Source organism: Haliaeetus albicilla, chromosome 24 (genome assembly GCF_947461875.1).
Source record: "Haliaeetus albicilla chromosome 24, bHalAlb1.1, whole genome shotgun sequence".
NCBI classification, from domain to species: Eukaryota; Metazoa; Chordata; class Aves; order Accipitriformes; family Accipitridae; genus Haliaeetus; species Haliaeetus albicilla.
The window spans coordinates 20,330,971-20,357,432 of NC_091506.1; the positions used below are offsets into that span (position 1 = coordinate 20,330,971).

General features: G+C 55.4%; 2 protein-coding genes across 5 annotated transcripts in view; one reads left to right on the forward strand and one right to left on the reverse strand.

The window, feature by feature from the left end:
• Positions 1 to 56: 56 nt before the first annotated feature.
• The window catches only part of RNF123 (ring finger protein 123), a 52,503-nt gene continuing 26,097 nt past the window's right edge, over positions 57 to 26,462 (reverse strand). For 2 of the 3 annotated variants that reach the window (XM_069769664.1, XM_069769665.1), the window contains exons 28-40: positions 25,678 to 25,752; positions 25,175 to 25,262; positions 24,829 to 24,916; positions 24,615 to 24,699; positions 23,708 to 23,734; positions 16,893 to 17,032; positions 16,506 to 16,694; positions 14,770 to 14,845; positions 13,767 to 13,851; positions 1,359 to 1,501; positions 870 to 964; positions 667 to 752; positions 57 to 588 (exon numbers count right to left, since the gene is read on the reverse strand). In XM_069769664.1, coding sequence (XP_069625765.1) covers positions 489 to 588; positions 667 to 752; positions 870 to 964; positions 1,359 to 1,501; positions 13,767 to 13,851; positions 14,770 to 14,845; positions 16,506 to 16,694; positions 16,893 to 17,032; positions 23,708 to 23,734; positions 24,615 to 24,699; positions 24,829 to 24,916; positions 25,175 to 25,262; positions 25,678 to 25,752 — 1,277 coding nt within the window. In that variant the 3' untranslated portion in view covers positions 57 to 488. The remainder of the gene's footprint in view (positions 589 to 666; positions 753 to 869; positions 965 to 1,358; positions 1,502 to 13,766; positions 13,852 to 14,769; positions 14,846 to 16,505; positions 16,695 to 16,892; positions 17,033 to 23,707; positions 23,735 to 24,614; positions 24,700 to 24,828; positions 24,917 to 25,174; positions 25,263 to 25,677; positions 25,753 to 26,462) is intronic. The other variant, XM_069769666.1, reaches the window with a different exon arrangement.
• AMIGO3 (adhesion molecule with Ig like domain 3) lies at positions 2,958 to 5,923 on the forward strand. 2 transcript variants are annotated; one of them, XM_069769669.1, is made up of 2 exons: positions 2,958 to 3,215; positions 3,794 to 5,923. In XM_069769669.1, exons 1-2 carry the CDS (start codon positions 3,144 to 3,146, stop codon positions 4,994 to 4,996), a joined length of 1,275 nt encoding a protein of 424 aa, XP_069625770.1. In that variant the 5' UTR covers positions 2,958 to 3,143; the 3' UTR covers positions 4,997 to 5,923. The 2 variants fall into 2 exon arrangements, with proteins under 2 accessions (XP_069625770.1, XP_069625769.1); XM_069769668.1 differs by having other exon boundaries at positions 2,958 to 5,923.

Below are 26,462 nucleotides of genomic sequence, written 5' to 3' on the forward strand. Positions count from 1 at the left end.
TGGGTCGCTCACCAGGGCTGGCCTGGCTTCCCCTCCCCGTGTCTCATAGCACCACATAAGGAAGAATAATTTAATGCTGCATTTCATGAAGTCAGCCCCCAGCCAGGGGCAAGTTAACAGCCCGAATGCCCAGCCCGGCCCCCCTGACCCGGCCCCAGTGCTGCCACATGTTCCCAGTGCTGCCGCACAGCTGAGGCCTCGGGCTTCCCTCCCTGAGAATGGCCTGTGGGGCAGAGAGGCTGCTGCGGCCCAGGCGCTGGGTGAGGGGGATGCTGGCCCCAGAGCCTGGCATTGGGCCTCCCCCCCCCGCCCCGCCAGCCTCTCCCTCCCTGCAGCCCCCTGCCCCATGCTGCAGCCCTGTGCTGGGTCCTGGCACTATGTGCGAGGGTCCCGCAGCCCTGGGCAGGGCAAACATTTGGGGAGAAGCCAGTGTGTGGCGGGGGGCCCATCCTGCTCAGCTGGGGGAGCCCGTGGTGCGGGGCTGGGTGCTACGAGCTGGCTGGCTTGGTGAAGTCGTCCACCCCCGTGATGGTGGCCTTGCAGAAGAAGCAGTCCTTGTTGTTCATCAGGTGCTGGTTGATGCAGGCTCTGGGACAGAGGAGGAAAGAGCATGAGCTCCCCCCAGCACCAGTAGCCCTGGTGGGGTCGCGCATACGAGCTACTCACTTGCACGATTTGTGGGAGCAGGGTCTGAAGATGGCCGAGATGGGATGTGCATAGCAGATGGGGCACAGGTCTTCCTCGCTGGTGGGCTGTGTGGAGGGGTACCAGGCTGTTAGTGGTGGCAGCAAAAACCCCATGTCCCAGGACAGCTGTGCTGGGGAGCTGGGGCTGCTGCCGAGCATGGGGACCGGGCTGGGGGGACTCACCAGAGTGGTGGCAGCTGCCTGTTTGGACTCCTCACTCAGGTGGTTCAGCATCTTGTCCACCTTTGCCAGCTCCTCCGCACTGATGTACTCGGTGTCTGTGGGGGAAAGCCGTGTGTGTGGGATGAATGTGACCCTTGGGCTGCCCTGAGGCTGCTGGGTGATGCACTGGGGGCTGCAGCTGCCCTTGGGGACCAGCTAGGACAGGGAGCCTGGTGCTGGGGACAGGGATCCCCATGCTGGGGGCAGCGAGCTGGATGTTGGGCAACGCAAAGGGAAAAAAACTGCTGCCAAAAGCAGGCACTGGACACAGCTCCATCCCAAGTGCCACCACTGGGGGACAGCGGGGGGAGCCATGGCCCCTTGTCCCCAAGGCTAAGGGGGCTGGGACATGTTGCAGGGGACACAGACGCCAGCAGCCCTGTCCCCCCCATCCCAGCTGTGGCCAGGTGGCGAGCACAGCCCAGCTCCCAGTGCAGTGCCGACACTTACAGGTGTGCAGAGAGAAATGGCGCTTGTCTGTGGCCGGGGCGGCAGCTGCCAGGGCTGAGGGCTCGGCGTGGCCCAGCAGGTACTGGATGGAGCGCAGCTGGAAGCAGGGGTCTGCCAGCAGCACCGCCGTCGCACGCTCGGCCCTGCAAAGGGACACGGTCAGGCCTCTGACCTAGTACAACCCACCCCGCGGTCACAGGACCACCTGGCTGCGTCCCCAGCCGGTGGTCCGTCCCTCCACTCCTGGCAGCGTGGAGAAAACATGCTGAAATGCAGCCAAAGGGTAGCAACCCGCCTCCTCTTCCGCCACCTCCCCCCTGCTCAGAGGCTCCGGGGATCGATACGGTGCATTAGCACTTGCTGAGGCTGCAGCCCTTGTGCACCAGTGCCCAGCTGAGCCCGGGGAGCTGCAGGGTGGCTGAAGCAGCCAGCGCTACCCTCATTTCACAGCACTGCAAGGGTAAAAGGAGAGATACCACGCAGCGGCCTCATGCCAAGGGCTACGGCCCCCCCCCCCCGCACGAAGGGAACAGTTCAAGGTGTCCCCAGGGTGAGCGGGTGCACCCACAAGGCAGGAGGGAGCACTCTCTCCCTGGCTTCAAGCATCAGTGGTAACAGCCAGGACAGATAAAGGGCACCTTAGCGAGCATCTCCATCAGGCATCGGGGCTGTGGCCTGTTCACGGCCCTTGGCAAGGAGCAGAGCTGGCTCCGTGGCCGGCCCTGGGGCAACCACCATCACCCCAGCGGCAGGAGGCAAGCAGGGGTGAGGGAGGAGAAGCCCGGCGGCGCAGGCTGAGCCTGGGCCGGGGCGCAGGGGGTTAACGGGCCCTTGATGCGCGGCAGCCGCAGCCGCCAAATTAGCTTTTTGCTGCCCTAATGGAAACCAATTCCCCAGCCCAGCTTTCCGCTCCTCACTAAGGCGCCCGGGCTCTGGGTAATGACATTCCTGCACGTCCTTCACCCTGTGGCCACCCCCTCCCCGCTGGCAGCACCCCTCTCTGCCGTGGGGACCCCGCCGGCTCAGCCGGCCCTGCTCCTCCCATGGCTGGAGGTGCTGGGGGGTCCCTGCCAGCTCATGCAGGGGGTGGTGAGGATGAGAGCAGCAGGAAGGACTAGGTCTGGGTGCTAAGCAGCGAGGGGGGGGTGACGACCGCCATCCCCGCTCCCAGCCTGGGTGCAGGATTGGACACGAGGGGCTCACAGAGGTGACAGCGGGGCGGGTTTATTCCAGCATCCTCCCAGCGGCTGGGCAGTCGCGGCGCAGCCGGCGTGGCTGCCTTATGGATTACAGCCGGTCAAGGTTGCCGTTCTCCAGCGGGAGGGATGGCGGCTGCGCACCGGTAAGGCCGGAGGGTCGGCGAAGTGGCCCTGAGCACCCCTGGGGACAAAAGACCACGCAGGGCCGGTGCCAGCTGCGCATCGCCCTGCCCACTCGCAGGACGGCTAGGGAGGGCCACGGCCACGGCCACCACCGTGGCCACCACTCCCCACGCCGGGACCAATGGGATCCCGTCCGGCCCACACGCCGCACACCGCCAGCGCGTAAATAGAGGCAGAAGTGGGACTGCATTCCTGCAGCGAGCCCGGCTCTCCAGGAGATGCTCACCAGGAGGGAGCCAGACGCCGGACAGGGCTCACCAGGGAGTGGAGCATGGGGATGTGCCGTGGCAGCGCCGAGCCGTGAGACACTTCGCGCTGCAGGAATGCATGGCTCCGGGAGGCAGCGAGGCATTTGCCAAGCCCGAAACACAGCCCTGAAACGCTGGAGCGTCTCAGCCCCCTGATGCCGGACACCGGCTCCCATCCGCCTCCCTGCAACCGGGTGCCGGACAGCCCACAGCCGGCCAGAGCACAGGTACGCGGCAGCCTCGCGTGAGATGCGGCAGAGCTGGGCAGGGTGATGCTGTCCTTTAACTCTCCTCAAGCCCCACAGCTGGAATCGGGATTCTCCTTTGTGGGGTGCGAAGGGGTGTCTGCGGATGCTTTGTAGAGCCCCCCCCTCAAAAGACAGCACAGGGGGAGACCGGGGAGGACCGCGACACTTTTTCTCTTGTGTTTTGTCAAACCTGGCTGTGCTGCCGGGCTGCCCCGAGGCTCCTGCCTGGCACAATGTCCCAGCAGGTGCCTGCAGACCCGCTCTGGCCATGGGTGGTGAAGGTGCTGCTGCTGCTCCAGCTGTACGCCCACGGCCGTGCTCCCCACGCCGCCTCGCTGCCGCGCAGCTGCCCCGCCGCTTGCATCTGCACCTCCGACCTGCTAAGCTGCAGCCGGCAGACGCTGCAGCGTGTGCCCCGGGCACTGCCGCCCACCGCCACCACGCTGGACCTCAGCCACAATGCCCTCACCCAGCTCCATGACCGCTGGCTGGCCGCCCTCCCGCACCTCGAGGCCCTCCACATCAGCCACAACCAGATTAAGGACCTTTCTCCGCAGGCTTTCCACAATGCCTCCTACCTGCGGCACCTCGACATGTCCTCCAACCACTTGCACGCTGTCAAGACGCACTACTTCGACGCGCTGGTGAGCTTGGAGGAGCTGCTGCTCTACAACAACCGCATCACACGAGTGGATGAAAATGCTTTCACCAAGCTGAGTGGCCTGCGGAAAGTCTACCTGAGCTGGAACAACCTGACCACCTTCCCCTTCCACTCGGTGCAGGGGCTGGGAAACTACAGCCTCCGCACGCTGGACCTCTCCTCCAACAGCCTGAGCAGCATCCCCGTGGACGAGCTGGCAGCTCTGCCCGAACACATCAGGAACGGCTTGTACCTGCACAACAACCCTATCCAGTGCAGCTGCCCGCTCTACCTGATGCTCCAGCGCTGGAAGCAGCGAGGTTTCAGCTCCGTGAAGGATTTCTTTGAGGAACACACCTGCAAGGTGTCTGACAACGTGCCCCGGTCCCTGATCAAGTTCCTCAAATACAGCCACATGTTCAAGAACTGCTCGGCAGGCCCCGAAGACACGCACCCTGTGCCCTTCCCCGTGATGGTGGGCCAGACCCTCCTGCTCGCCTGCAACACCAGCCTGCCAGCCGCGGCCACCACCTACATGTGGATCTCCCCTCACCATGAGCCCATCAAACACCCGGGGAACAGCAACCGCTCCTTGGAGGTCTACCGCAATGGCAGCCTGAAGATCGCTGCGGCCAAGCCCTGGCACTCAGGGGTCTACGTGGGCTTGGCCATCAACAGCCCCCACAATTTCAGCAGGCTGTGCGAAGTCAACGTGACGGTCCACTACTCCAAGCCAGACGGGGAGACCTTCAGCACTGGCCTCACGACCCTGCTGGGGTGCATTGTGAGCCTGCTGCTCGTGCTCATGTACTTGTACCTCACGCCCTGCCGTTGCCTGAGCTGCTGCAAGAAGCCGGCTCCTCTCAGCCCTCCACAGGAGTGCAGTGCCCAGTCCTCCATCCTCAGTACCACTCCCCCTGCCACCGACGGGCCAAATCGCAAGGTCAGCGCCAACAAGCACGTGGTCTTCCTTGAGCCCGTCAGGGAGACGCAGAATGGCAAGATCCGCCTGGCCCTCGGCGAGGACTTCCCCGACCCCAAGCATCCCAAGGTCCTGCAGCTCAAGTCAGACTCGGAGTCCATCAGCTCCGTCTTTTCGGACACCCCCATTGTGTCGTAGCGAGGCAGAGCTGGGAGCAGAGCCAGGGCCTCCTGAGAGCTGTTCTCCTCCATCACTGCTAGAAGCAGCAGGATTATGGGGCACCCTGAATTCTCGGCTTGACCATGACCCATGAGGGGGATCGGCATCACCCACAACTGCTTCAGCCGTGAGCTCCTGGTGGGTGTTGGGCTGGGGCACGTTGGTGCCTGGCAAGAGGTCCTTGCGTAAACCACTGGCAACAGCCTCGTTAGCACAAGGGTACTGCTGATGAACCCGGCACGCCTGAGAAACCCCCACTTCATTTGGGCAGCCAAACTCCCTAACAGTGACACTGGGGATGGTGATCTGCCATGTCCCCGGGCATGCGAGACCCAATCTAGCACCACCACCGCAGACCCCCAGGCCAAGGAATAGCCGTGCCAAGTGGGGCATTCTCCTCGCTCACGCCGGGGCCCCCGGGGATGGCGATGCCACCGTCCTCTCCCAGTCCACGCCAGTCCCCATCAGCATGCCATGGTTGGGAGCAGGCAGAGTGTGATCTTGTTGCAAGGGCTGGGGGGGGTGGGTGTACGTGCTCCTTCCCCAAACACGGCTATGCAGGAGGGATGGAGCTCGGTGCCTGACCAGCCATGCAGCCAAACAAACATTACAAGCTTTTGCTTCCTGAGAAGCTGTAAATAGTCAAGGCAGGATTAGGTGATGTGATACAGCGCCCCGGCCCACATTGCTCAGAGCTCCCCGTGCCACCAAGGACGATGAGGTCTCAGATGCACCACCCTCCTTCGCTGCTTCTCCTTGAGGCGGACAAATGCGCTGCTAAAGCACAGCTATGTAGGCAGTAATCTAATAAGCCTATCGATAAATGTGAGTAATCCTCTCCTCTCTTGGGTCGTAATTCTCTAGTTACATTGGAATAAAAAAAAAATGCCTATTTTTTTAAGCTCATGCTGGGCTGAGTGTCTCCTTGCCCTTGCAGGGCAGCAACGTGCAACCACCCTGCAACCCATGGGTGCAGCACTGGGAGTCTGGGGGAGCCCCAAATTCCCACTGGCCTGGCACACAGAGCCAGGTGATTTGCACTGGGCTCGCAGCCTCTGTTCCCATCAAACAGTGTTATGGTGGCCTTGGCGAGGGGTTAAATGTGCCGACACAGAGCTGGTGGCCTGGGGTTTGTATGAGAGGAGCATCCAGTGGCTTGTTCCTGGGAGGGCAAGTCTCCAAAGTGATGCCTGGGAGCTGGGGAGGGAGCAGCACCAACTGACACAAGGGCACATCCAGCCCCCAAAAGGGACGAGCAGGATTTAGATGCAGGGTAGAGGCACATGGGGGAGACCCCCTTGGGATTGGGCTTGTCCTGTCTTTGGCTGAGTCCCGGTCCCCTCTGCAGACACAGCCCCCACCTCACTGGATAGCTGCGCTGCTTTCTCCAGCACCCAGCCCTTGCCTCACCCTGGCATAGAGAGGGGCTCTGCCCCCTCATAACGCCTGCCTGATCCCACAGAGGGATAAGGGTGTCCCCTCATCTGCCAGCCACCATCACCCCGCTCGCAGCAGGCGCATGTGGCTGTCACCTGCAGTACAGGGGATGCTGAGGCCACCCTGCCGGCAGAAGCACAGCTCAGACACGACCTGGGCAGCACAAACGGGGACCAGGACCCTTTGCAGACCTGCCCCCCAACCCACAGCCCCCCATGGCTGTGCACCCTGGCCCCAAGAGCTGCTGGCAGCCCTGCGACTGGTGGAAGGGGAAGGTCCCTGCGGCATTGGGACAGCACTAGCACCCATCCTTTCAACTTTTTCAGCCGGGAAACAAGCAGCTTGTTTCCCAGCAAAAAGTCAACCATGCCCAAAGCACTTTTCAGAAACCCCCCACCCATCCAAAGAGGGGAGAGCATTTGGGAGAGCAGCTATCCCAAGACAACCACAGCCTCGCAGCACCCCTCCTGACACCGACCTTGCGCGCAGCTTCATGCGATACGTGCCCCGCTGCTGCGCACCCTGCGGCTGCTGCTCGGTGGCTGGTGAAGGCGACGGGATGCGGAGCGACAGGCCCCGCCGGCCTGCGCCCTCGCTCCTCACGCGCCCGCCGCTGCCGGCCCTGTCGCCTCGCATTAGTGCAGCGTTCCTGATGAGCCCGGGATGCTGAGCTGGTCATGCTGGGGTGCTGTCAGGGGGTGATGAGGTGCTTCGGTGTCGGACGGATAGGTGAGTGGCACCCTGCCCCTTGAGGATGGAGCTGAGGCAATGCCATCCCCTGGCTTTGCACCCAGGCAGGGATCTCATGGGAAGGATGGTTTGAATTTGCCCTGGGAACGTCTGGGAAAGAGAAGAGACCCAGCTGAGAGGGCCCAGGTCCAAACCCTATGAGGGCACTGCCCCGAGCGTGGCCCATGCCTGCCAAGATGGTGCCGAGCCTGTGCCAGAGGACATGCCGCATCTACGCATTGTGTCTTCCTCCAAAAGGAAAAGTGAAGTGCTGCTCCGCGCTCCAGCACTCGGAGTGGGTGTCTACCCACCCGCTGCTCTTCTGTTGCCATCCTTGTAGGTCTCCTTGCAAACCCTTCCTCTGTCCGGTGCCAACATCAGCCTCCCAGGCATTAGCGCTCCTGCAAACCTGCATCCTCAGCTGAGGCTAATGACTGAAGCTCGGGGAAAGCTCAGGCCAACTGGAGTGTAAGAGAAGCTCCTGAGGGCCTCTCTGGGAGCACACCAGCCTGGAGAAGCCCAGGAGAGCTCTTCTAGGCTGGCTGCAATTCTCCTATCCCTGCAGGAAGGCTGAGCCCCACTACACCGGGGACAGCATATCTGAGGTTTGTATCGATGCTGCCCGCAAGGGCTCCCTGCCGCCTTTACCCAGGAAAATCCTGCTGCTGCGTTTCACACCTTTCTGATACTCCGAGAGGACCCCACACCACATTGCTGCTCCAACAAGCAAGGCAAGGCAGTTTGAACTGTCGTAGCAGTTCATTAAGCAGCCTGAAAGGCAAATCATCTCAGCAAGGAAAAACATAGCCAGGAGCACAGCCTCCCTGACAGGCAGGAGTTGGGAAACATAATGGATGGTCCCCGAGGAATACTCAGCAGCCTCTCTGCACCATTACAGCCCCAGCTCGCTGCCAAACCTGCCTCCTGCTCCTTGACTCCACAGGGTAAAGTAATGGGTCAGCACAAAGCACGGCGTCCCCGGCATGCAAAGACCTGTGCCTGCGCACGTGGGGATAAGGACTAGCTTTGGGGACCAGCCTCCAATGCTGACTCCTGTCTCCCCTGGCACTTCACATCTCAGCCAGGACAACGTGGGCACGCTGAATGCCAGTCCCTTCCTGTCCTTCTGCTGCTGGGGCTGGACACACGATGTACATGGTTGGACCTGGATCCTTTCCTTATGATGCTCACAGTTTTCCAAAGAGCTCGAAGCAGCGAAGCCTGGTTGCTGGCCAGCACAACACCTGCTCCTGCCTCCCAGCAAGTGCCCAACAGCCCCAGGGGGCCAGGAGATCCCAGCCTTGGCAGTCCCACTGCTCAGGACACAGTGTTTGGAGCTAGCAGCTTGTAAAAACTTGAAGATTGGTAAGGCCAGACTCCTTTTTAAACCGTGAAACCCAGGTCTGACCTAGTTATTCCTCTGTGCTCTGGCTCACACTCAGCCTGATATGTTACGCACTGCAAGACTTGAGTACCACCCATTTTCTGAGTTTTTAGAGCAAGGTAACAAGGACTCCTTTGGACTAAGTGGTCCATGAAATGTCTATTCCTGCACCTCCTTCCACCACAGCACTCTCATCAATATGTGCTGAAGGAGCATTAGTGTTTAAGTGATCAGTAATTAGACTGCAGAGAATCACCAGGTCCAGCGGGGACCAGCCAAATCCCCACGGTCCCAGCAGTGCTCAAGCATGCAGGTGGGTGGCCAGGCTGAGTTTAGGAAGCTGCAGACTGGGATCTTCTGTGACTTTTCCAGTGGAGGTGACCCCAACACCATCTAGCAATTGAACAAGAGTCTGCTTAGTCTGCCTTCCCCACCTGGCCTCGTGCCTCCTCACTTTCCAGCTCACCAACATGTTACTTCTGCCCAGGGAAACTCTCCGTCTCCTCCCTCCTGCCAGTCCGTCCCTCTGCTCCCATCTGTACTCCGCAAAGGAGAGGAGTGTGGAGATCCCCCAGAATTACCCCAGCATCACGTCAGCCCAGTGCTGCTCCTCCTGGCAGGTCCCACTGGCTCATGCTCAGCATCCCACTGGCACAGCATGGTTGTTTCTGGCCCAGGATCCCCGTCCTGTGCTCTGCTGGCTGGTACCACCGTGTTCCTGGTGACTACAGTGCTCTTCCCTCTGTCTTCTCCATCTTTCAGGCAGAAGTCCCTGGGAGATGCACCTTGAAGGCTGCTTAGGTCTTTTCTTGTACAGTTGCACTGCAGGCAAGTTCGCTGGCTCCTTGCATGTGCCCTAATCCTCCAGACTCACACTGAGAGCATCAGCTGCGGGCAGGGCTGGGGAACACACTGCCCAGCCTCACTCCCCCCTGTCTCTGAGGGGATGGTGTGCATGGGGCAAGCCTGTGGAGCAGACTGGTGGCCAAACCCTGGCACAACACAGGTCACCTCCGCTCTGGGATGGCTGCTCACTTTCCACAACGCCTGTTCCAACCTATATGCCCAGTCCTAATTACAATGTGCCCTCACACGCAGGGGACCAACAGCCTCACCTTCAGGCCTCACCCCTTCCCCCGCCGCCCTCTCTTGCCAGGATCCTTACACAAGCTCTGGCCAACACTTGCTCCATTAGCTCACTCCAAAGGAGGCTTAATAGAAAATCTGCTCAATTATTTAGCAGACAAACGGGGGGATGATACCAGCTGAAGGCAGCCAGGGTCTCTGGCACGGACCCAACGATTCAGCCCAACTCCTGGCTCAGCCTGCCAGATCCTGCTTTCCCTCTCCTCCCCACAAAACCAAGGCTCAGACATTAGGGCCTGGCAAACAGGCAGCACACGGGCATCCCTGTCTCCTCAGCCCTGCCAGGCACTGAGCTTCCCTGCAATGAAGGTGCTGCCCAACTGCTGTCAGACCCGAGGGCTGGGAGGGGGCAGCACGTCAGGAGGCCCGAGCAGTCCCACAACAACACTGCAGAGGCCAAAATAGTTTTAAACCAAGGAGCTGTTGCCTGCTCCAGTGCCAGGCTGCCCCGCTCTCACCTGCGGACAAGGTTTAGCTCCCTCCCGGCGAGCCCTCGAGGGACAGGCAGCTGCTCTGCTGGGAACTAAAAGACCCTCTGCTGAGGGACCCCAACTTGAGCTAGCAGCTCCCCACCTCTGCCCTGCACGCCCCTGTTTGCAAAGTTCATTACATCCAGCGAGGGAGCCAAGCCATGAAATTCCCAGGCCCTCCCTGCTACAAAGATCAGTAAGCCCGGACGAGGTGGGCACTGAAGCTTTGGTTCACCACAAGCAGCACCAGCCATCCTGCCAGACCTGACAAGGAAATGCGTTTCTTCTCTCTCAAAAGCACAGCCCGCTCCATCCAGGGACTAAGATGTACGATGTATCAACTGTCTCATCACATCCCAGCCTGGGCAATGTTCCCTTTTCTTGTGCTTAATGGCTCTGTTTGATGCCAGGAGTCCGTAGCAAGAGGACTTGATGCCTGGCTGAGTGTCCTGTGCTGGGTGAGGAGCAGCTGAGGCATCCGACTGCATCCTGATAACGTGGCTGGATGAGTCGGCAGGGCCCTGGCCTTCCTTACTCCCACCCTTCCCCACTGGAATGTTTTGGCCCCATAAACGGGACTTCACTCCTCCACTCCCGGATGAACCTGTCCTCTCTGTCCCAGGGCAAAGCTTGCAGTACCTTCCAACCAAGTGCCTAGCACAGCGTTGGCTCGCTGGGTTAGAGGCAACCAGGAAAAACACAGCCAAGCCAAGGAAGTCACCTGAGGTCCTATCCCCTGTCCTCATCCTCTGGGACAGAGCCTCCTTGCAGGGAACCAGTCAGGGTAACAGCTAGTGTCCCAGGTAATTCCCACAGAGAACTTCCTACGTGCAAATGTGGGTTGGATAATCTCTCTCTGTTAATGGTTTCTGGCAGTCTGGGAGTTACCAGATGGCACCTAGAAGAGATTTCTACCTGCTTCCAGCAGAGTGCTTCTGAGGAAGGAAAAAAGCTGTCCTGTTATCCTGCTCACTGCACTGAGAGGAAGGGAAAAAGGAAAAAGGAAAGCTGTCACCTCTTGAGTTCATATAAACGGGTCTGCTCTGGAAAGCCTGGTTACATATGGGATCCTTTAAATTTCTTCAGTTACTCCTTGCAGTAACACAACCCATGGCAATCATCTCCCATGGGAGTGTACAGACCCAAAGAAGGTTTAAATTCTCCTTTTCCATTCCACGGACCATCCTCTTACTCATGTGCCTGGAGACAGATGCTTCTCATCACCCTGCTCCAGGCCAGCTGTTGTTGACCTGCACCACCTCCCTGGTTTTTGAGTGACTGTGGGAGGAGATCCTCATGGGGCTCTGCTCACCCCAGCTGCACCTCCCAGTCTTCAGCACCGTGTAGCGATGGTGCCAAGAGACTTGCACACAGGATCAAACCAGGACTGAACCCTCGAGGAACGCAAAGGCAGAAGAAAAGCCTCTGCATTTCCTCTCATACCTGCTGTTTTTCTCCATCCCATCCCTGTTTGCTGTTTTTCAATGTGCTTGCATGGAACAGAACCACTCTGTAAGTGGGGTACAACACTCCCACCCCTGTCCTCAATTCACAGTGCTGCAAAGAGAGTGGGTGGCTCGGTTTTCCCTTCCATGTGAGGTACTCTGCCTGCGGCCATGCTGATCTCTACCATCAGGCTGCCCATCCCCTCTGCTTGGGTAGTGGTAGAAGGTCTCCAAGCCACCAGCCTCGATTCTTTTGTCTTGATTGACCTCAATGTCCCCCCTGAAACGTTTGCTTGCCTTTTATAAATCAGTGACGTATCAAATCTCAGATTTAGTGCAGGGCTTTGCAAAGTCACATAGAAGCATTCTGTTTTATAGACATTTTTCCCTGGGCTTCCTCCTGTTACCACCTTGCGCTTTTCCTGCTCAGCTAGGTCCCCCATAAGGACATGATGCTTTTCTCGCATCATTTCCCCGTTTTGTATTTATTTCTGCTTTCCAGTGCCCAAGAACGCGACTACAAAGCCCCTGAAGATCAGTCAGAGACTGGCAGCTTCCCCACCACACACCACAGGGTACGGCACCTCTGGTTGGTGACTGCGCAGCCTGCTGCTGGCCAAGGCATGGAGGATGCTGTTGGCATCAGGGGACAGTGCCGCTTGGTTAGTACAGCCCCTTTGACACTGGCTGCCCAGGTTTCACTAACCCCAAGCACAGCTGGCTTTTCAGGTAAAGGAGACACAGTTTGCAAGCTTTTTTACTCCCCAGGACTCCCTGCAGGCTAGGAAGGATGTGATTGTCATCACACTACCATCTTGCCAGTGCTCTTTGGCATTTGCTAAACTGAGGGCCAGAGAAAGAGCTTTATCCCTTCCCCTCTTTGAGTCTACAAGTGACTTGGCCCGAGACAGATGTTCAAGGGACAGGGAGCCAGGGAAGAACTTCTCAGCCTGCCTGGCATGCAGGGAACTGCTTTATCACCTCCCTGCTTCCCTCCAGGAAGAAATGTCTAGTTGTGGCATCAAATTCATGATGTTTGCCCTTTCCACAGAGCAGGATTCTGGGCGTGAGCAAAATCCACCCCTGTTCACAGTCCCAAAAGGCCACTGATCAATGACCTTGTGCTAAGCTCTTGGCACTGTCACACTCGGGGCTGTGCGACTGGTGCAACAGCCATGGGAGGCAGGATATAATTAGATATATTTGTGTACATCTTTGAGTCCTTGAGAAAAGAAGCTGAAAGACTGGCTGCAGGGCTGAGCCGCTTGGCCAGATGGGGCTCTGCTCTCTGCAAAGCCAGAGACTATCATGTTCTCCAAACGTGAAAACAAGCAGGATGTGCAGTGCAGACAGAAGAGCCCCATCTCCTACAGCACCCTACAGGGTACAGTGGCCGGGCAAGAGACCCATGAATGACACTGAGAGAGAGCAAAGGCAGGGCTGCAGCGTTTATCAGAATAAGCCTATTTGCAGGACTCAGTACAAGCAGGCACAGACACACATAAATGACCAGGTCAGCTGTGGCTTTGCTCAGCCACCACCAGTGCTGTCTCTCTGGTTACCATAAAGACAAGATTTGCTTCATCTGAAAATCAGCATCACCTAAGTGCCTGGACAGGATTTGTCTCACCCTTGTGACACATGTCTGGGAAGCCAGAGAGCTCTGCACACATTTTGATGCCTTCCTGAGATGGGTTCAGAGTGAAGGAGCTTTAATGAACTCCCTTCCACCCATCGCTGTGTGCTGCAGCACTTCGCCTGCATCACCACATCAGCACAGCTCTTTTATATGTGGCACTCACAACCTCTGACAGCAGCTGTCCTGGAATGCCAGACCCCATTCCAAGGAGGAAGGTGCACATATGCTGTCGGTACAGCACCTCATAGCCACCTCTCACGAGGGCTTTCCTGCACCACAGGAAGGAGTTTTGCACCCAGCAGTAGCACTGGGATGCAGCTGCTGCAGGGACATGTGGCTCTTCGGCTTCTGCCTGCTCCATGCGCATCTACCTCACTTCGCTTTGGTCCCCACGCACCCGCATCACTCCTGCAACACCACCCATGGCACTGACTACTGCAGCGCCCAAAGCAATGTCACATGCGGTGACTCCATGCTTTGGAAGTCAAAAGCCACTCACCCCTGAACATCAGTGTCCACAAGCAGCCGGACCAGTATCCCTGTCACAGCCACAAGGATTGGGTAATGGTCCACACTCTCCAGCCCTATGGAAGCAAAAGAGAAAGATAGAGCCACTGCCACCTCATGACAGGCAGAGCAGGGCTGCACTGCTATTTCCAGACTTGGTGGCAGAGCAGTCCAGAAGGTAGGCACAATGACTTGGGTTCTCTGGTGGGGCCATGGGTTTCAGGAAGGACAGAGGAGTCTTCCCCACTAATGCAAACCCCAGACTCAGGCACTGCTCTCATGATGGAGCTCCCCTGCCTCTTCCAAACCTCAAGAGGAGAAGGTGGTCTGTCCCCTCCTAAGCAGGCATGAAAATCCAGCTGCTGTACAGGAAATATAGGATGTCCATAACACAGCACCTGGAGCTAGTCTCTGCTAACAGGCCCAACTCAGCTGCCCACGGTCACCTCCACAAGGAAGACAGCTGATGTTGCTGAGAACGGCTTCCCCCAGCAATTCAGTGCACACTTTACTTGATGCAGAGCACAGCAAACAAGCCTGCTACCTAAACTGCAATCTGTCTAGGGCTTTGAGCCTTTCAAACACCTCCCACCTAACCTGTGTCAGCTCAGTGTCTAGCAAAACACCTCCCCACCCAAGCACAACACGGCTGCCACTTCCACGGCAGACAGCCAGACCTTATGCATCAGCTGCCTCGTGAAGACAGGGATCCTGGAGGGAACCAGAGCTGTTGGGCAGACAGAGGCTAAGGGCCTGCCTAGGAAGAGCACCAACGCTCAAATCCACCTGGAGGATTTACATGTCTTCTGAAGACAGCATTTCTGCGCCAGTCGACAAGACCAGACTGGCTTCGCAGCCAGGGATGTGGCAGGCTAGAAGTCTGATCCCATATGCCCCTGCATCAACCTTCAGTACAAGCCATCCATCGCTTCCCAAGGGCATGCCTCCAGCATGTTTTCAACAGAGAGGGACAAAGAATTAATACATGGACTCACCTGGCAGACGGAGGTTGACCACTCTGTCAAACAAGTTCCTTTCAGCTGTCACACGGTTCAGCACCTGGTTCAAGAGCTGTGTAGGGAAAAGCAGAGTGGGTTTGTATTTTCTGGATGGGCCTTCCTGTGAGCAGCATCCGAAGAGCATACTTTGGGGCAGCATGTCCTTATAGTTTGGGCTCGGTCCCTGGGAGCTGGTGGATGCACAGAGGGAGGCTCACAGCACAGACCTAGCTTGGCCGTGGCACAGAAGGAGGTGGCACCACACCACAGTGGTTGTACCAGACCCAAACCTCCCAGGGAAGAGTCAGTCTGAGGCCAAGACACCTGAATCTCAGCATCTTCCACCTAAATCTGAATCCCACCTACAGAAGCCAAGCTACTTCTGTGGATAAAAGCTCTTGGCAAGCAGCAGCTACCATCCCTCGGACAGCCACAGCCTAGGAAGAGCAGGCTGGCAGCTGTGGGCAACAGCAGTGTCAGTGGGGTGAAGCACAGTCCAGGTCCTGCCCTGCCTGGAGCTGGCAGCAGGACAGACCTACCAGCCCTGAAGCACGGGATGAGCACAGAAAACAGTCTGCTTCTCTGCTTGACAGAGCATCACCACAGGCAAGGATTTCTGCCTATGACCAGCACAAAAGGAATCAACTGTAAAGACACTTAATTAGCCGCATTTAGCTCTCACCCAAACTCCCAGCGGGATGAGCAGGTTTGACACAACCACTGCAAGCTGAGCACTGTCTCTCAGATGTAGCATTCCTCTTCCCGTCACCCTCATGCGTGAAGAGCAGAACACTGCACCCCTCTGTGGGCACGTTCAGCAGTGGGGCACGGCTTCATAGCAGCACCAGGATGCGAGGGGATTGCTGTAGCACCCTGCTCTCTGCCGCCTGTTTCCCAGCTTGCCTAAAGCACCTGCTAAGGGTCCCTCACTTTCCTCCTCGCACAGTGATCCCTACAGAAATGCCAGGATCCCAGGCTGAGAACTTCCCTCACGATTGCTGTACTAGACCCCACTACTAGTCTTGCTTTGACTCATCTGCTCATAGCCCCAAGCCTCAACCCTTAGATCAACCCAACCCTTGTGGTATAGGTAAGGTATATATGACTGCTCCCCACCAGGCTGGCTCATACAAGAGCAGCCTGTCCTCAGGGCTTTCCAGAGTTGCTCATGCTTTAGAACAGCAACTAATTTACTGGAGCCTAAGGGGTGTTGTGGGTTGGAACAGGGCTGTTCCAGTCACCTCATCAAGGAAGTGGAGACATTTGGTACCATATTCTAGGACTGAGGGATAAAGGACCAAGACACCTGCCCAAACATTGGGGCATGTTCCCTGTGAAGCCAGTTATACTCTCCACAGCTCTTTGCTCAGGTGTACTACACCTCCTCTCCAGATTTCATGGCACTCCTTGTCACAGGAGAATTCAGCATTTACTGACTGGAAGAAACTGGCTATAGTCCCTCTGAAGGAAGATTTAAGTAGCCATCGTCCTCCCTCCCAGTAGAGGTAGAAAGCAGCTGTGGCCAGACTAGTTGCAAAGGAGGGGAGCAGCTGACAGGTGGAGATTTTAGGGAGCACCACTTGTTCTGCAGCAGCTGGGTTTGCTGTAGAAGCTTTAAGTACTACAGCATTTGCAGCAGGAGCCCCCACTTCACAGCACATCTGGAGAGAGGGCAGAGGGGCCCCCACGCCCCTTCAGAGGATGCTTCTTCACACCCCACTAAAGGACAATACCTGGGCAAGCCTCCGAAGGAGCAGCTCTGATGACGGGCGATTCCAGTCGAGAAAGATCTCTGGTGCCAGCGTAACAGTCATTTCCAGCACCCTGAGCAAGCTTACTGAGAGGTCAAAGCAGGTCGCGCACACTTTCAGCTGGCGGCTGTCCACGAAGTTCCTCTCCAAGCGCTCTGCTGCCTGTTGGATCTGCCAAGCAATGGAGACAGCTTAACAAGGTGCCCCTTCCCAAAAGGAGGGCTGTGACCCCCAGCCCAGCTCAGCTCCCATGCATGCCAGGGAATCACTACACGCCCAGCCCCGAGAGTTGTGTCTTGAACCTCGCTGCATGTAGGACATGGGCACTCATCAAGTGCCAGACGCGGCAGTCCCGGGTGGCACACTCACCTCCTGAATCATGCCAATGAACTCGGAGAAAGCCCAGTTCAGCTGGTTAAGGACGCTATTGAGGAAGCTGGGGGCCAGGTCGCGGTCGCTGCGGAGCAGGTCTGCCATGTGCCGCTGCAGCAAGGTGGAGGGACATGGCTCTGAAACCAGACAGCAACAGCGTCACTGGCCTGGTCCTGGAGCGGCCGTGGGTGCGGGGCGAGGGCAGGCTGGGAGACAGGTCCTGGGCTTGGTAAGTGTTGGCTTGAGTCTTACAGTAAGCAGAGATGGCAGGGCACTGGGAGCCAGGGTGCAAGGACTATTCTGAGCAGCGATCTCGCCTGTCGGGCCTCCAAGCACTTTTTTGCAATGCCAGCCTGAATTAACCAGGGAAGAGCCCTGCGTGCTCGCTGCTGTCCATGTGCACAGGAGTGCTGCCCTGCAGCTTGGCATCCCTCCCGCTCAGATCTGCAGAGGCCCACAGTCAGCTCAGCGCTAATTGCTCCTGATACCACTGTGGCAGCAGCTGCCCGGAGCCAGCATGGTCATCCCCAGCCTCACGTGGCCGTGCCTGTCTGCCTGCATCTGAGGAACAAGGTACCTAGTAAATCCCACTCCTGAGAGGCTTCTGCATGGAGCTGGGGCTGGCTCTGCCCTTGGAAGGCTCAGGCAGAGCCGCCCGTGTTCCCCAGCCAGGTTCAGCCCAAGCACACACACGTCCTTGCTGTACGTGCCATCTTGCCTCTGGGCTTTTTCACTATCAAGAGCCCAGGTGGGAGCAAACCCAGCAGCAGCCAGGAAACACAGTCAGGGCTGTGTGGGGCACTGGTCCCCACGGACAGGCAGGGAAAGCAAGGGGGCACAAATGGGGTGGATGGTTCTCACTAGCAGAAGGACCCACTGTCAGTGAGAGGCTCACAAAAGCATTCAACACTATGAGGGAAGGGTACCAGAGTTCAAACCACAGGCTAAAATTCAGTGCTTGGAGAAAGAAACTTGAGCAGATTTACCAAATATAGGGAAAACCCCCAATCTACCTACTTTTCTCTTTACTAGAAGCTATTAGTAAGTAAAAGCAGATGCAAACTCTGGCAGCACCAGCACTGCGGTGCCCAGAGGAACAAGCTGTGCTGTGACTGCAGGTCTTTGGGGTGGCAGCCTGCTCAAAAGGCCACCATGGGCAAAGGAAACACAGGGTGACCTCCATCACATCCCTAGAGATGGAGAAGTAAGGCACAACTACAAGCAGATTGCTAGCTGGGATTAGCAAAGCCAGAGAGGGATGGCAGGAGACCATCAGCTCAAACGGCAACAGGATAAATTATTCTGTAAATACCCACTAGCAAGTGCAATCAGCTTCTGTTGTTATGGAGGACACATGCTGATGTCTCAGTGCATAATCCCTCTGGGCAGGCCAGTGCCCTGGCTTTGATCCTGCCTAAAAGCACATCTTTGGGAGGGATTTCATCACAACAAATGTCTTTGATGTCCTACTCCCACCCGCAAGTACTTTCCCAGCCCTTGGCTACACGTGGCTCAGGGACTGCACAAGCCAGATGTCCTTTTTATGTATTTAGTGGTCCTCAGTGGGTTTCTTGCTCAGTGTCCCCTGAAACTGTGTAAGCCTTTAGCATTGAACATGTCCTGGAGCAACATTTCACAGCTCAGTTGTGTGCGGCGGGAGGAATTCGGATTTGAGCTTGGATCCTACTCGCTTTATTTGATATTTATTCTCTACAACCCCCTCTTTCTGCTGGGTGACACAGCAAGATGCTGCTCTCCAGTCACTTCTTCCAGCTAGCCATGATTTGAGACCTTTATGATAGTCTTTCAAATGGGAACGGCCCCAGCCTGTGCAGTTTCTCATACAGGAACTGTCACATCTTTGTCCCCTTTGCCATCCCTCCCTGAGCCTTGCCGGTTCTCCCAGATTTTCTTTGGAGGTGGAATCAGAAGCGTACGCAGCATCCAAACCACAAGCGCGTGGCAGATTTGCACAAAGGCATAACGTGGTTTTGGTTTTGTTCTGTTTTCCTTTCCTCATAATTGCTGTTGTGTAATTTGTTCCTTTGACTAGGCATCAAGCTGGTATTTTCCAAAAGAATACAATAGGATGACAGTTCAAGGATAACCCTTTTCTAAGAATTACAGTTGAAGATCCTCAGGAACTTGCTGGTCGCAAGGCGCAAGTGGAGAAGCCCAGGAGAAAACATTGGAGCCCACCTTGCTGTCTTCTCCGTCAGTGAGGGATGATGGGGCACAGCATACCCTTACCAAATCTGAAGATGACACTAAACGAGGGCCTTTGTCTGATGTGCTAGAGGCACCCTGAAAAACTTGAGGACTGGGACAAAAAACCTGATCATATTCAACAAGGAGAAAATTCTGCGTCTGGGGTAGAATGACTCCAAATATCAGTCCTGGCTGGGAAACAATGGTCTGGGCACCATTAAAGGGGTTATGGAGGATACCAGCTTGAACAGGGGACAAGTGAGGGCTCTCACTACAACTACGAGGTGGGTGATGGCAGGAGGATGTGCTCAGCAGATCAAGGGGAGGTGTTACACCTCTACTTGGCCCTGGGGAGGTCACACCTGAAATACTGTGGCTCTTTTCTCAGAAGGGTGCATAGACAGGTCCCAGCGACCCCACCCTTGCAATCTTGTCTCTAAGGGTTATGCTCAGCTTGCAGCCCACTGATTTTTAATCACATTTTCACTTCACATTCACCACTCTACACATGGCAATGCTGAATTCCATCTACGTTTTCTCTTCCAGTCATTCAGAACTGAAAGGTCCTTTTGTAGGGTTAATTTTTTTGTGTCTTCTTTTCCCCAGCCTCTCCTCAATGTGTAAAAAGTGCTTACTATTAAAATTGCTGACATATTAGTCTCCTTCCAGCTTTCAAGTACCAAAGCAGCTCTAAGCAAGAATCACCACTCCTCACGGATGAGCTCTGCAGGTTGCCCTCTTGGTCTGTTGCCAAAGCCTCTTTTACCAACGTTTCAAGTCAAGACAGATCTCAAAATGAATCGCCCAGCCAAAGTCCACCTCATTTGAAGGCAGCTTTGGCTTTCTGAAGGATGCTCTTATGCTTGTAATAACTTGCTTTATCCCGATTTTTAGCCAACGACTATTTCCTCATGGTCTTTTTCCAATAAGTGGTGTGAATTTGCTCCAAACCTCCAATTCTAGGTTCTTAAATGCCTTCCCTGCTACTGGCAAAGACTGTGCCAGTCTATAAAAGCATTAAAAAGTGGTGCCTCTTGTCAAACTTCTCCACAGTTATGTAGGGTTTTTTTAAGGTTTTAAGCTAATACCAGGAAACAGTAGTCTTCCTTGGATTTTGTTGCTCCCAAGAGGATTCTGAATCTAAAGATCACTGCTACTCTTTCTTTGAAAGCAACATAAGGAACCAGTCCTGGAATACAGCAAGAGCAGCTTTGTCCCTTGCATGAGTTCCCAGATGAGGTTCTCCATGGGGCAATCATTAGTGGTATCCAGAAACCTAGCCCTGGTGCTGTGTTCATCTTCATTTGCAAGATGTTCACCTTTGCTGAGGCATTTCCACCCACCTCCTTTACATCCCAGTTACCACTGCCCTCCTGGGTAATGACACAGCCCTTACGTGTGCCATTTCAGACAGGGACGTCATTTCATAGGGAGTCTCTGGATACTCACTGATGTGGTTACTTTCTTGACCCTGGCAATAGCGTGTCATTAGTGTTTCTAAAACTTGTAACTCCCTAATACAAAAGCCACTCAGTCTTGGCTTAGCCTTCATTATGACAGATAAAGATCAGTCACTGGAACAGAAATTGGTGGTTTTCCAAGGCCAGAAATTATGACCTCAATACATTTAATGTGGGCAACAGAGCATGGCCCCAAGCGGTTATAGATATATCCGATGTTTCCACAACAGAAACTTCCCCACAAAAATATAAGCAAAACAGCCAGAGGAAAAAAAAAAAAATCTAGGTGGGGGGGAACTAATAGTGAATAAAAGCACAGAGTTCTCTAAGAATATTATTAGGGAGCCAGAAAGCCCCAGTGCTACAGCAAGCACTTGGGTGGTTCACTGACACCAGAATGAAGCAAAGACATAAGTTAAAATGTAAAAGGTAAAGTGAACATCATCAAACATAGCCAGTGGTTGATGAAGACAAGGAGAAAAGGGGTAATAGAAGGAGAAGACATAAAAGAAACATCCAAGAGTAAGCATGCTACATGCAAAGTTTCTTCAGCTATAGGAAAAAATTCTAGCAAATTAAAAAAAGTAGTAATGGGAGAAAGTCCAACAGTAGCAGAGGCCCATTAATAGACAGAGTTAAAAATTAATAAAGCAGACAAAGTGGAAGCCTTCAATAAGTGCTCCTACTAGATAATTGTAAAGAAGCAGGGTCATGTACTTTCATCACAGGAAGATAATTATGTACTTTATAGTTCGCTAATGACCCAGGAAGATTTATAACAGGGCTATTTGTGAGAATTCTTGGTCAGCAGCCCAAGGGGGGCTCTGAATGGTGCAGCATTTACAGTAGAGTTGGGAGCGCAGAGGAAGAAAGCCCTAAATGGACCAGATTCAGAAGTAAAGCAGTTCCACCAAACACTAATTTGAACTTTTTGAAAGGATCCGGATGTAGATGTGAAACAGCTGCTGCTCAGTAGCTGTGGCTGTTGGACTGATGAAGCAGCAGTGAAAGAGGCAAGCTGGGGATGCAGCAATCCACATCACTGGTAAACTGCACTTGTTCAAAGATGTATTTAGAGGACTAAAAAGAATGCTGCAGGGTGAGGCAGAAGGAAAGCAAGCAGCATTCAGGGGATGAGATATCAGTAAGGCTGAGTGCAAGGCATCAGGATGCCCCAGTGCGCACTTGGGACTCGTGCATGCCTCCAAAGCAAAGTGCTGGCAAACAGGCTAATGCAAGTTTTGGCTCCGTGACTGGCAGATCAGGGAGGTGTTCCAGGCAGCATGACACTGGCACCTCTGGGGCTGCTAAAAACATGGCAAGGGTGAACACCGGGGCTCACGGAAAAACAAAACCCCTTCCTGAATAAGAGACAGAGGCTGCAGTTTCTTTTCACCATTAAAAAGGACCAAGAAGTGAGTTTACCCTGGTACACAAGCACTTTTGAAGAATAAAATGTTTTAATGCACAGAGTTTAACCCAGCAGAGAAAGGCAGAGCAGCAGCAGTGGAAGACAGAAGATGAGGTTAGGTACATTCCCATCAGGAAAGAGCAATGGATTTATTTCTGAGGGTGAGGAAGCACCATCAGAAGGGCTTGGACAGTTCAACTGCCACCAGCTGATGCTTTCAGTGTTGTCAGATGAAGACAGGGTTTCTTCCTGAAAGACATCTTTAGCTTAGGCAATTTGCTGGACTCAGGAAGGGGACGTGGGTGAATTCTCTGGCTCACATTGCACAACAGCTCAGCTAGATGATCTCATGGTCCCATCCACCTACCCTCCACCACTTGATGGATGCGTGGGCAGAAGGCCTGGAGCAGAGGAGCCCTGTGCTGCAACCTGAAGCCACCCTGCAGCTTGGTAAAAGCAAGACAGGCTGGGCCTGGCACAGGGCCACCGCTTCTGCTCACCGTGTGCGTGCCGTAACAGCACCCGGCCTTGCCTGCAAGCTACGACGAAAGCAAAACAAGTTCCTACAGCAGCCATCAACCAGAACTGCCCCCAGCTCTGAACAGAGCCCCCGCCTGCTCTCAGGAGCCAAACTGGAGGCAGAGCCCTGCCTGCACGAGAGCTGTTTGGTGCCAGTGGGGCTAAGGAACAACTCGGGGAGCAGGCAAGAACACACGCGGCCTTTCTGAGCCTCTTCCCCTCCCTGGGCTAACCCAGGCAGCCATCTCATTGCTCACCATCGGTGAGCACAGGCAAAAGGCAGCATAGGAGACCAGGCGGTCTGTGCTCTCTGTGTTTCATGGATATTGAGAGGCAGTGCCAGCACGCCTTCCCCACCTGTGCAGAGTCCTCCAAGGAAGCATCCCCAAAGCAGGACAAGGCTAGAGCACCAGAGAAAAGGCATTTGCCCAAGCTCCCTTCAGACTGGCCTGCAGAAGCAGATCCAGACAAACAGGGATTTCCTTCAGCTCAGCAGTTTGTCCCATTGTCCCTGCCAGTGCTCAAATTGCAACAAGGTGAAGACTGATGGGTGGGATGGATGGGGGGGTCATCTCCTCCTCCTTCCCTGGGCAGCATCTCAAGGACACCTCTGAGTCCCCTGTCCCTCTTCAATTAAATCAGCATTCATTATTGATTTGGTTCCACCCTAAAATAGCAATCCCAGGAGCAAGTCCCCAGTAGCCAGCCCAGCCCACTCCAGGCTCAGACTGTGTGGAGCCACTGGATATGGATGGAGAGAGGCCTCGAAAGCTGAGGAACTCTGCTCCTGCCTCAGAGCTCCCCAGGATGGGGGGAGCTCGGTCACCACCCCATGGGACTGGTGGCAGCCACTCGGGGGCTTGTGCAGTAGGAGGGTGAGGGGACAGTCATGAGGTCCCTCCTGCATGTGTACCAGGGCTTCCCCATCATCCTCCAAGGATGAGAGGAACCCAAGGCTGGCACAGCCCGCAGCAGGGCTGTGACCCCAGAGGTAACCCTGCTAAAACAGGTGCAAGAGTGGGTCCATGACGCAGCCTCAGAGACTACCATGGGCACTAGCCTGCCTGGCATCTCCCAAGGATGGAACTGGGAAAAACTATCATTGTGTGAAGCCCTCTGCCCCCAAAGAAGGGTCTCTTTAGACAGAAAAGGGGAAGGAGGGAGCTTTCTAAAGCTACTTCACCAGACAAGAGAAGGTCACACAACAAACTTACTCTGGAAACTAGCAACAGAGAGATCTCCTGGGCACCACAGGCAGGAGAGAGAAAGAGAACAAGAGTGCTGTTAAGACAGAGGCAGGCAGCTCTCCCCACTGGATGGGGCTTAGTGCACACCTCCACATGCTGCCTGCCATGTCAGTCTGCAGCACCTTCTGTCCCCCATCCCCGTGCAGCTCTCCAGAAGCAAGGTCTGGCACAAAGCCTTTCCACAGAAGAGGGGGGTCAGGAATGTATCCGGACAGGCCCAGACTGTTCAAGGGTGAAGCTGGGGATGTGTTTTTCAGCTCAAGAAAGGTACCTTCTCCTCCCCACGTCTTTCTCAGCCACAATAGAGCTGAGGAACCCCTCAGTTTGGTGACAGTGCTGAGAACCAAACTGCAGTGCCAAAGGTAGGACACGCTCTGACAGGGTCTGACAGAGATGCCTGGTTAAAACACTCCCTGCTTGCAAACTTGTCCAGTACCCTGCTCTTTGGGCACCCTCTCCCTCTCACGAGGTACCTACTGCTTGGCACACTCGCCAACTCTTCCCCACAGCAGCTGCTCGCTGCGGACATCAGAGAGCCTTCTCCCAGGCTTATATTTTGGGGTAAAGCTCTGGTAAGGATGCAGCCCTGGGCCTCTCTGCTCTACTTTGAAGGGCAGAAGCCCTCCTTGTGATGGATCTAACCCACCACCCAGCACACAAAAGAGTCATCAGCCAGTGCAGAGAGGCTGCAGATGTCCAGGAAAGGAAATTCTGGCTGCAAAGATCAGGCCTGGATATTTGGCCAGGATCCCCCTACTTCAGCAGCCATTTCACCAGCTGGCCTGGCCCAAAGTAAGGACAGCTGCTAGGGAAGAGGCTGGTCCTCCCTCACCACCCATCATAATCCCGAGTGCCCATGCCCTGCCCCACTCACTCTGCAGGCTGGGGAGGCTGGCATCCTCAGGCTTGGTTTTCAGCAGGTGTGGAAGCCGTGTGTATCTGTACCCAAAGCCACAGCCCTGGTAAAAGTGATAAGGAAAGATCTTAGAGGCTGGAAAACAGTTGGGGTTTGCTGCTACTGGAAAGTGAAATGCTCAGTGTCCAACCAGCCCCAGATGTCGACAGGGGCAGGGACGCAGGACGCTCACCCGCCACAGCCTGACAAGGATCCAGTTGGTCTGTGCCCAGGGTCGCTGCTCATAGGGAGCCAGGAGGTTTTTCATCATGGAGATCCGCCTGCCAGACAAGGACATAGGTCAGCCCAAAGGATCTGGGGACAGGGGATTAAACAGGACATACAGTAGGACAAGTGGAGCTGGGACAGAGCAAAGCCACTGGTATAAGGGTGACAGAAAGCTCCCAAATCAACTCCAGCACCCTGCTGCAGCTTCTGGACCCTCAGCAGTGCTTGGCAGCCCACCTGCTCCCCCACCCAGCCTTGCCACCACCCCAGCCCTGCCCCAGCTCCCTGGGAACAGGCAGGGCAGCACTTACTGGTCTTCTGGGATCCTCTCTACAGCACGCAGTGAGTGGGGGTAGCAGACGTAGCTGGCCAACGCCTGCATCAGGGAGTCACGGATGTCTGAGGAGGAATGAGAAGGGACTAGGCCAGGCACCCAAGGACATGCAGTATACCAGGGAGCACCTGAACAGCAGAGGCTGGAGGGACTGACCCTCCCTTAGAGAGGCACACTCTCTCAGCTGATGTGGAAAGCGTGCTTATGCTCAGGCAGCTAAGGAGTAACCCCAGCCTGGACATGCAAGTAGCTGGGACATGAGTCCTGCTCTCAAAAGTGTATCCTAGGTCATGTATCTAACCCTGGAATAAGCAGGACACACCAGACAAGGGCAGTGTCCAGCCTCTCTTTGTACGTGGAGGCGTAAAGCACTCAACAGAGTCAGCAGATAGGTCTCAACAGAAGTCTGGTGAGCCACTGGCAGTGGGACCAGCCAGACCTGCACCATTATCACCCCAAAGGAGAGGAGTGCAGCTTTACCCGTGCCCACAATCCTTGAGTCAGCAAAATGCTTGGCCAGGATGGCAGCGAGGCGCATCAGGGTCTCTTCGTAGCCTGCAAAGAGAAGGAGGGAGCAGGGGTCATGCCAATGGCCTGATGGGCAGCCCTGTGGTCCCAGCATTCCTGTGGACACAGCACAGGCCATGGAATTCATTCCTGCTACAGCTAACTGCAGCTTTGTTCTGTGTCTTGTTGTCAAAACAGACAGCTGGAAAAACACACTCATCTCCAACAGAACCTCTCACCTCAGCCTGCAGAGTCTGAAACAGTTACTCAAGAGAAAGATAAAACCATGCAATTGAGTCAGACAGAAAGGGAGAGATGCCTAGTGCAGAAGAGGCTGAGCAACACAAATAACACCCTAGATCTGTGCAGAAAAGCCATGTCCAGCCTGCAGGACCTGTAGAAATCTGCTACCGCTCAATTCTGCTGCTCTCAGAACAGCAGGCACAGCCCCCACTTAATGGATGTGAACACTTTAGCTATGTCTTGTTGGTGGGAACAGAAGCTCTTCTTACCTCCACGGGCTCTGGAAAGCACAGAGCTATTTGCTAAGAGCTCAGTGGGATCACTTAGCGAGGAAAAGCACAGAACATGCTCAGAGGGAATCCACCTAAACACAGACTCTTGGCATCAAGTGGGTGGTCATCTCCATAGGAATGTATCCAAATCCCAGGGGGGATTTGAAAGCAGTCCCAATTCCTGCACTCATGGCACATCTCCTCCCACCCAGAAACCAGCAGGCAGTGGCACGCATTGCTGGG

Bases quoted from the DNA above. Each gene is read 5' to 3' on its own strand.
- AMIGO3 (XM_069769668.1), top strand. From the start codon at position 3,470: ATGTCCCAGCAGGTGCCTGCAGACCCGCTCTGGCCATGGGTGGTGAAG.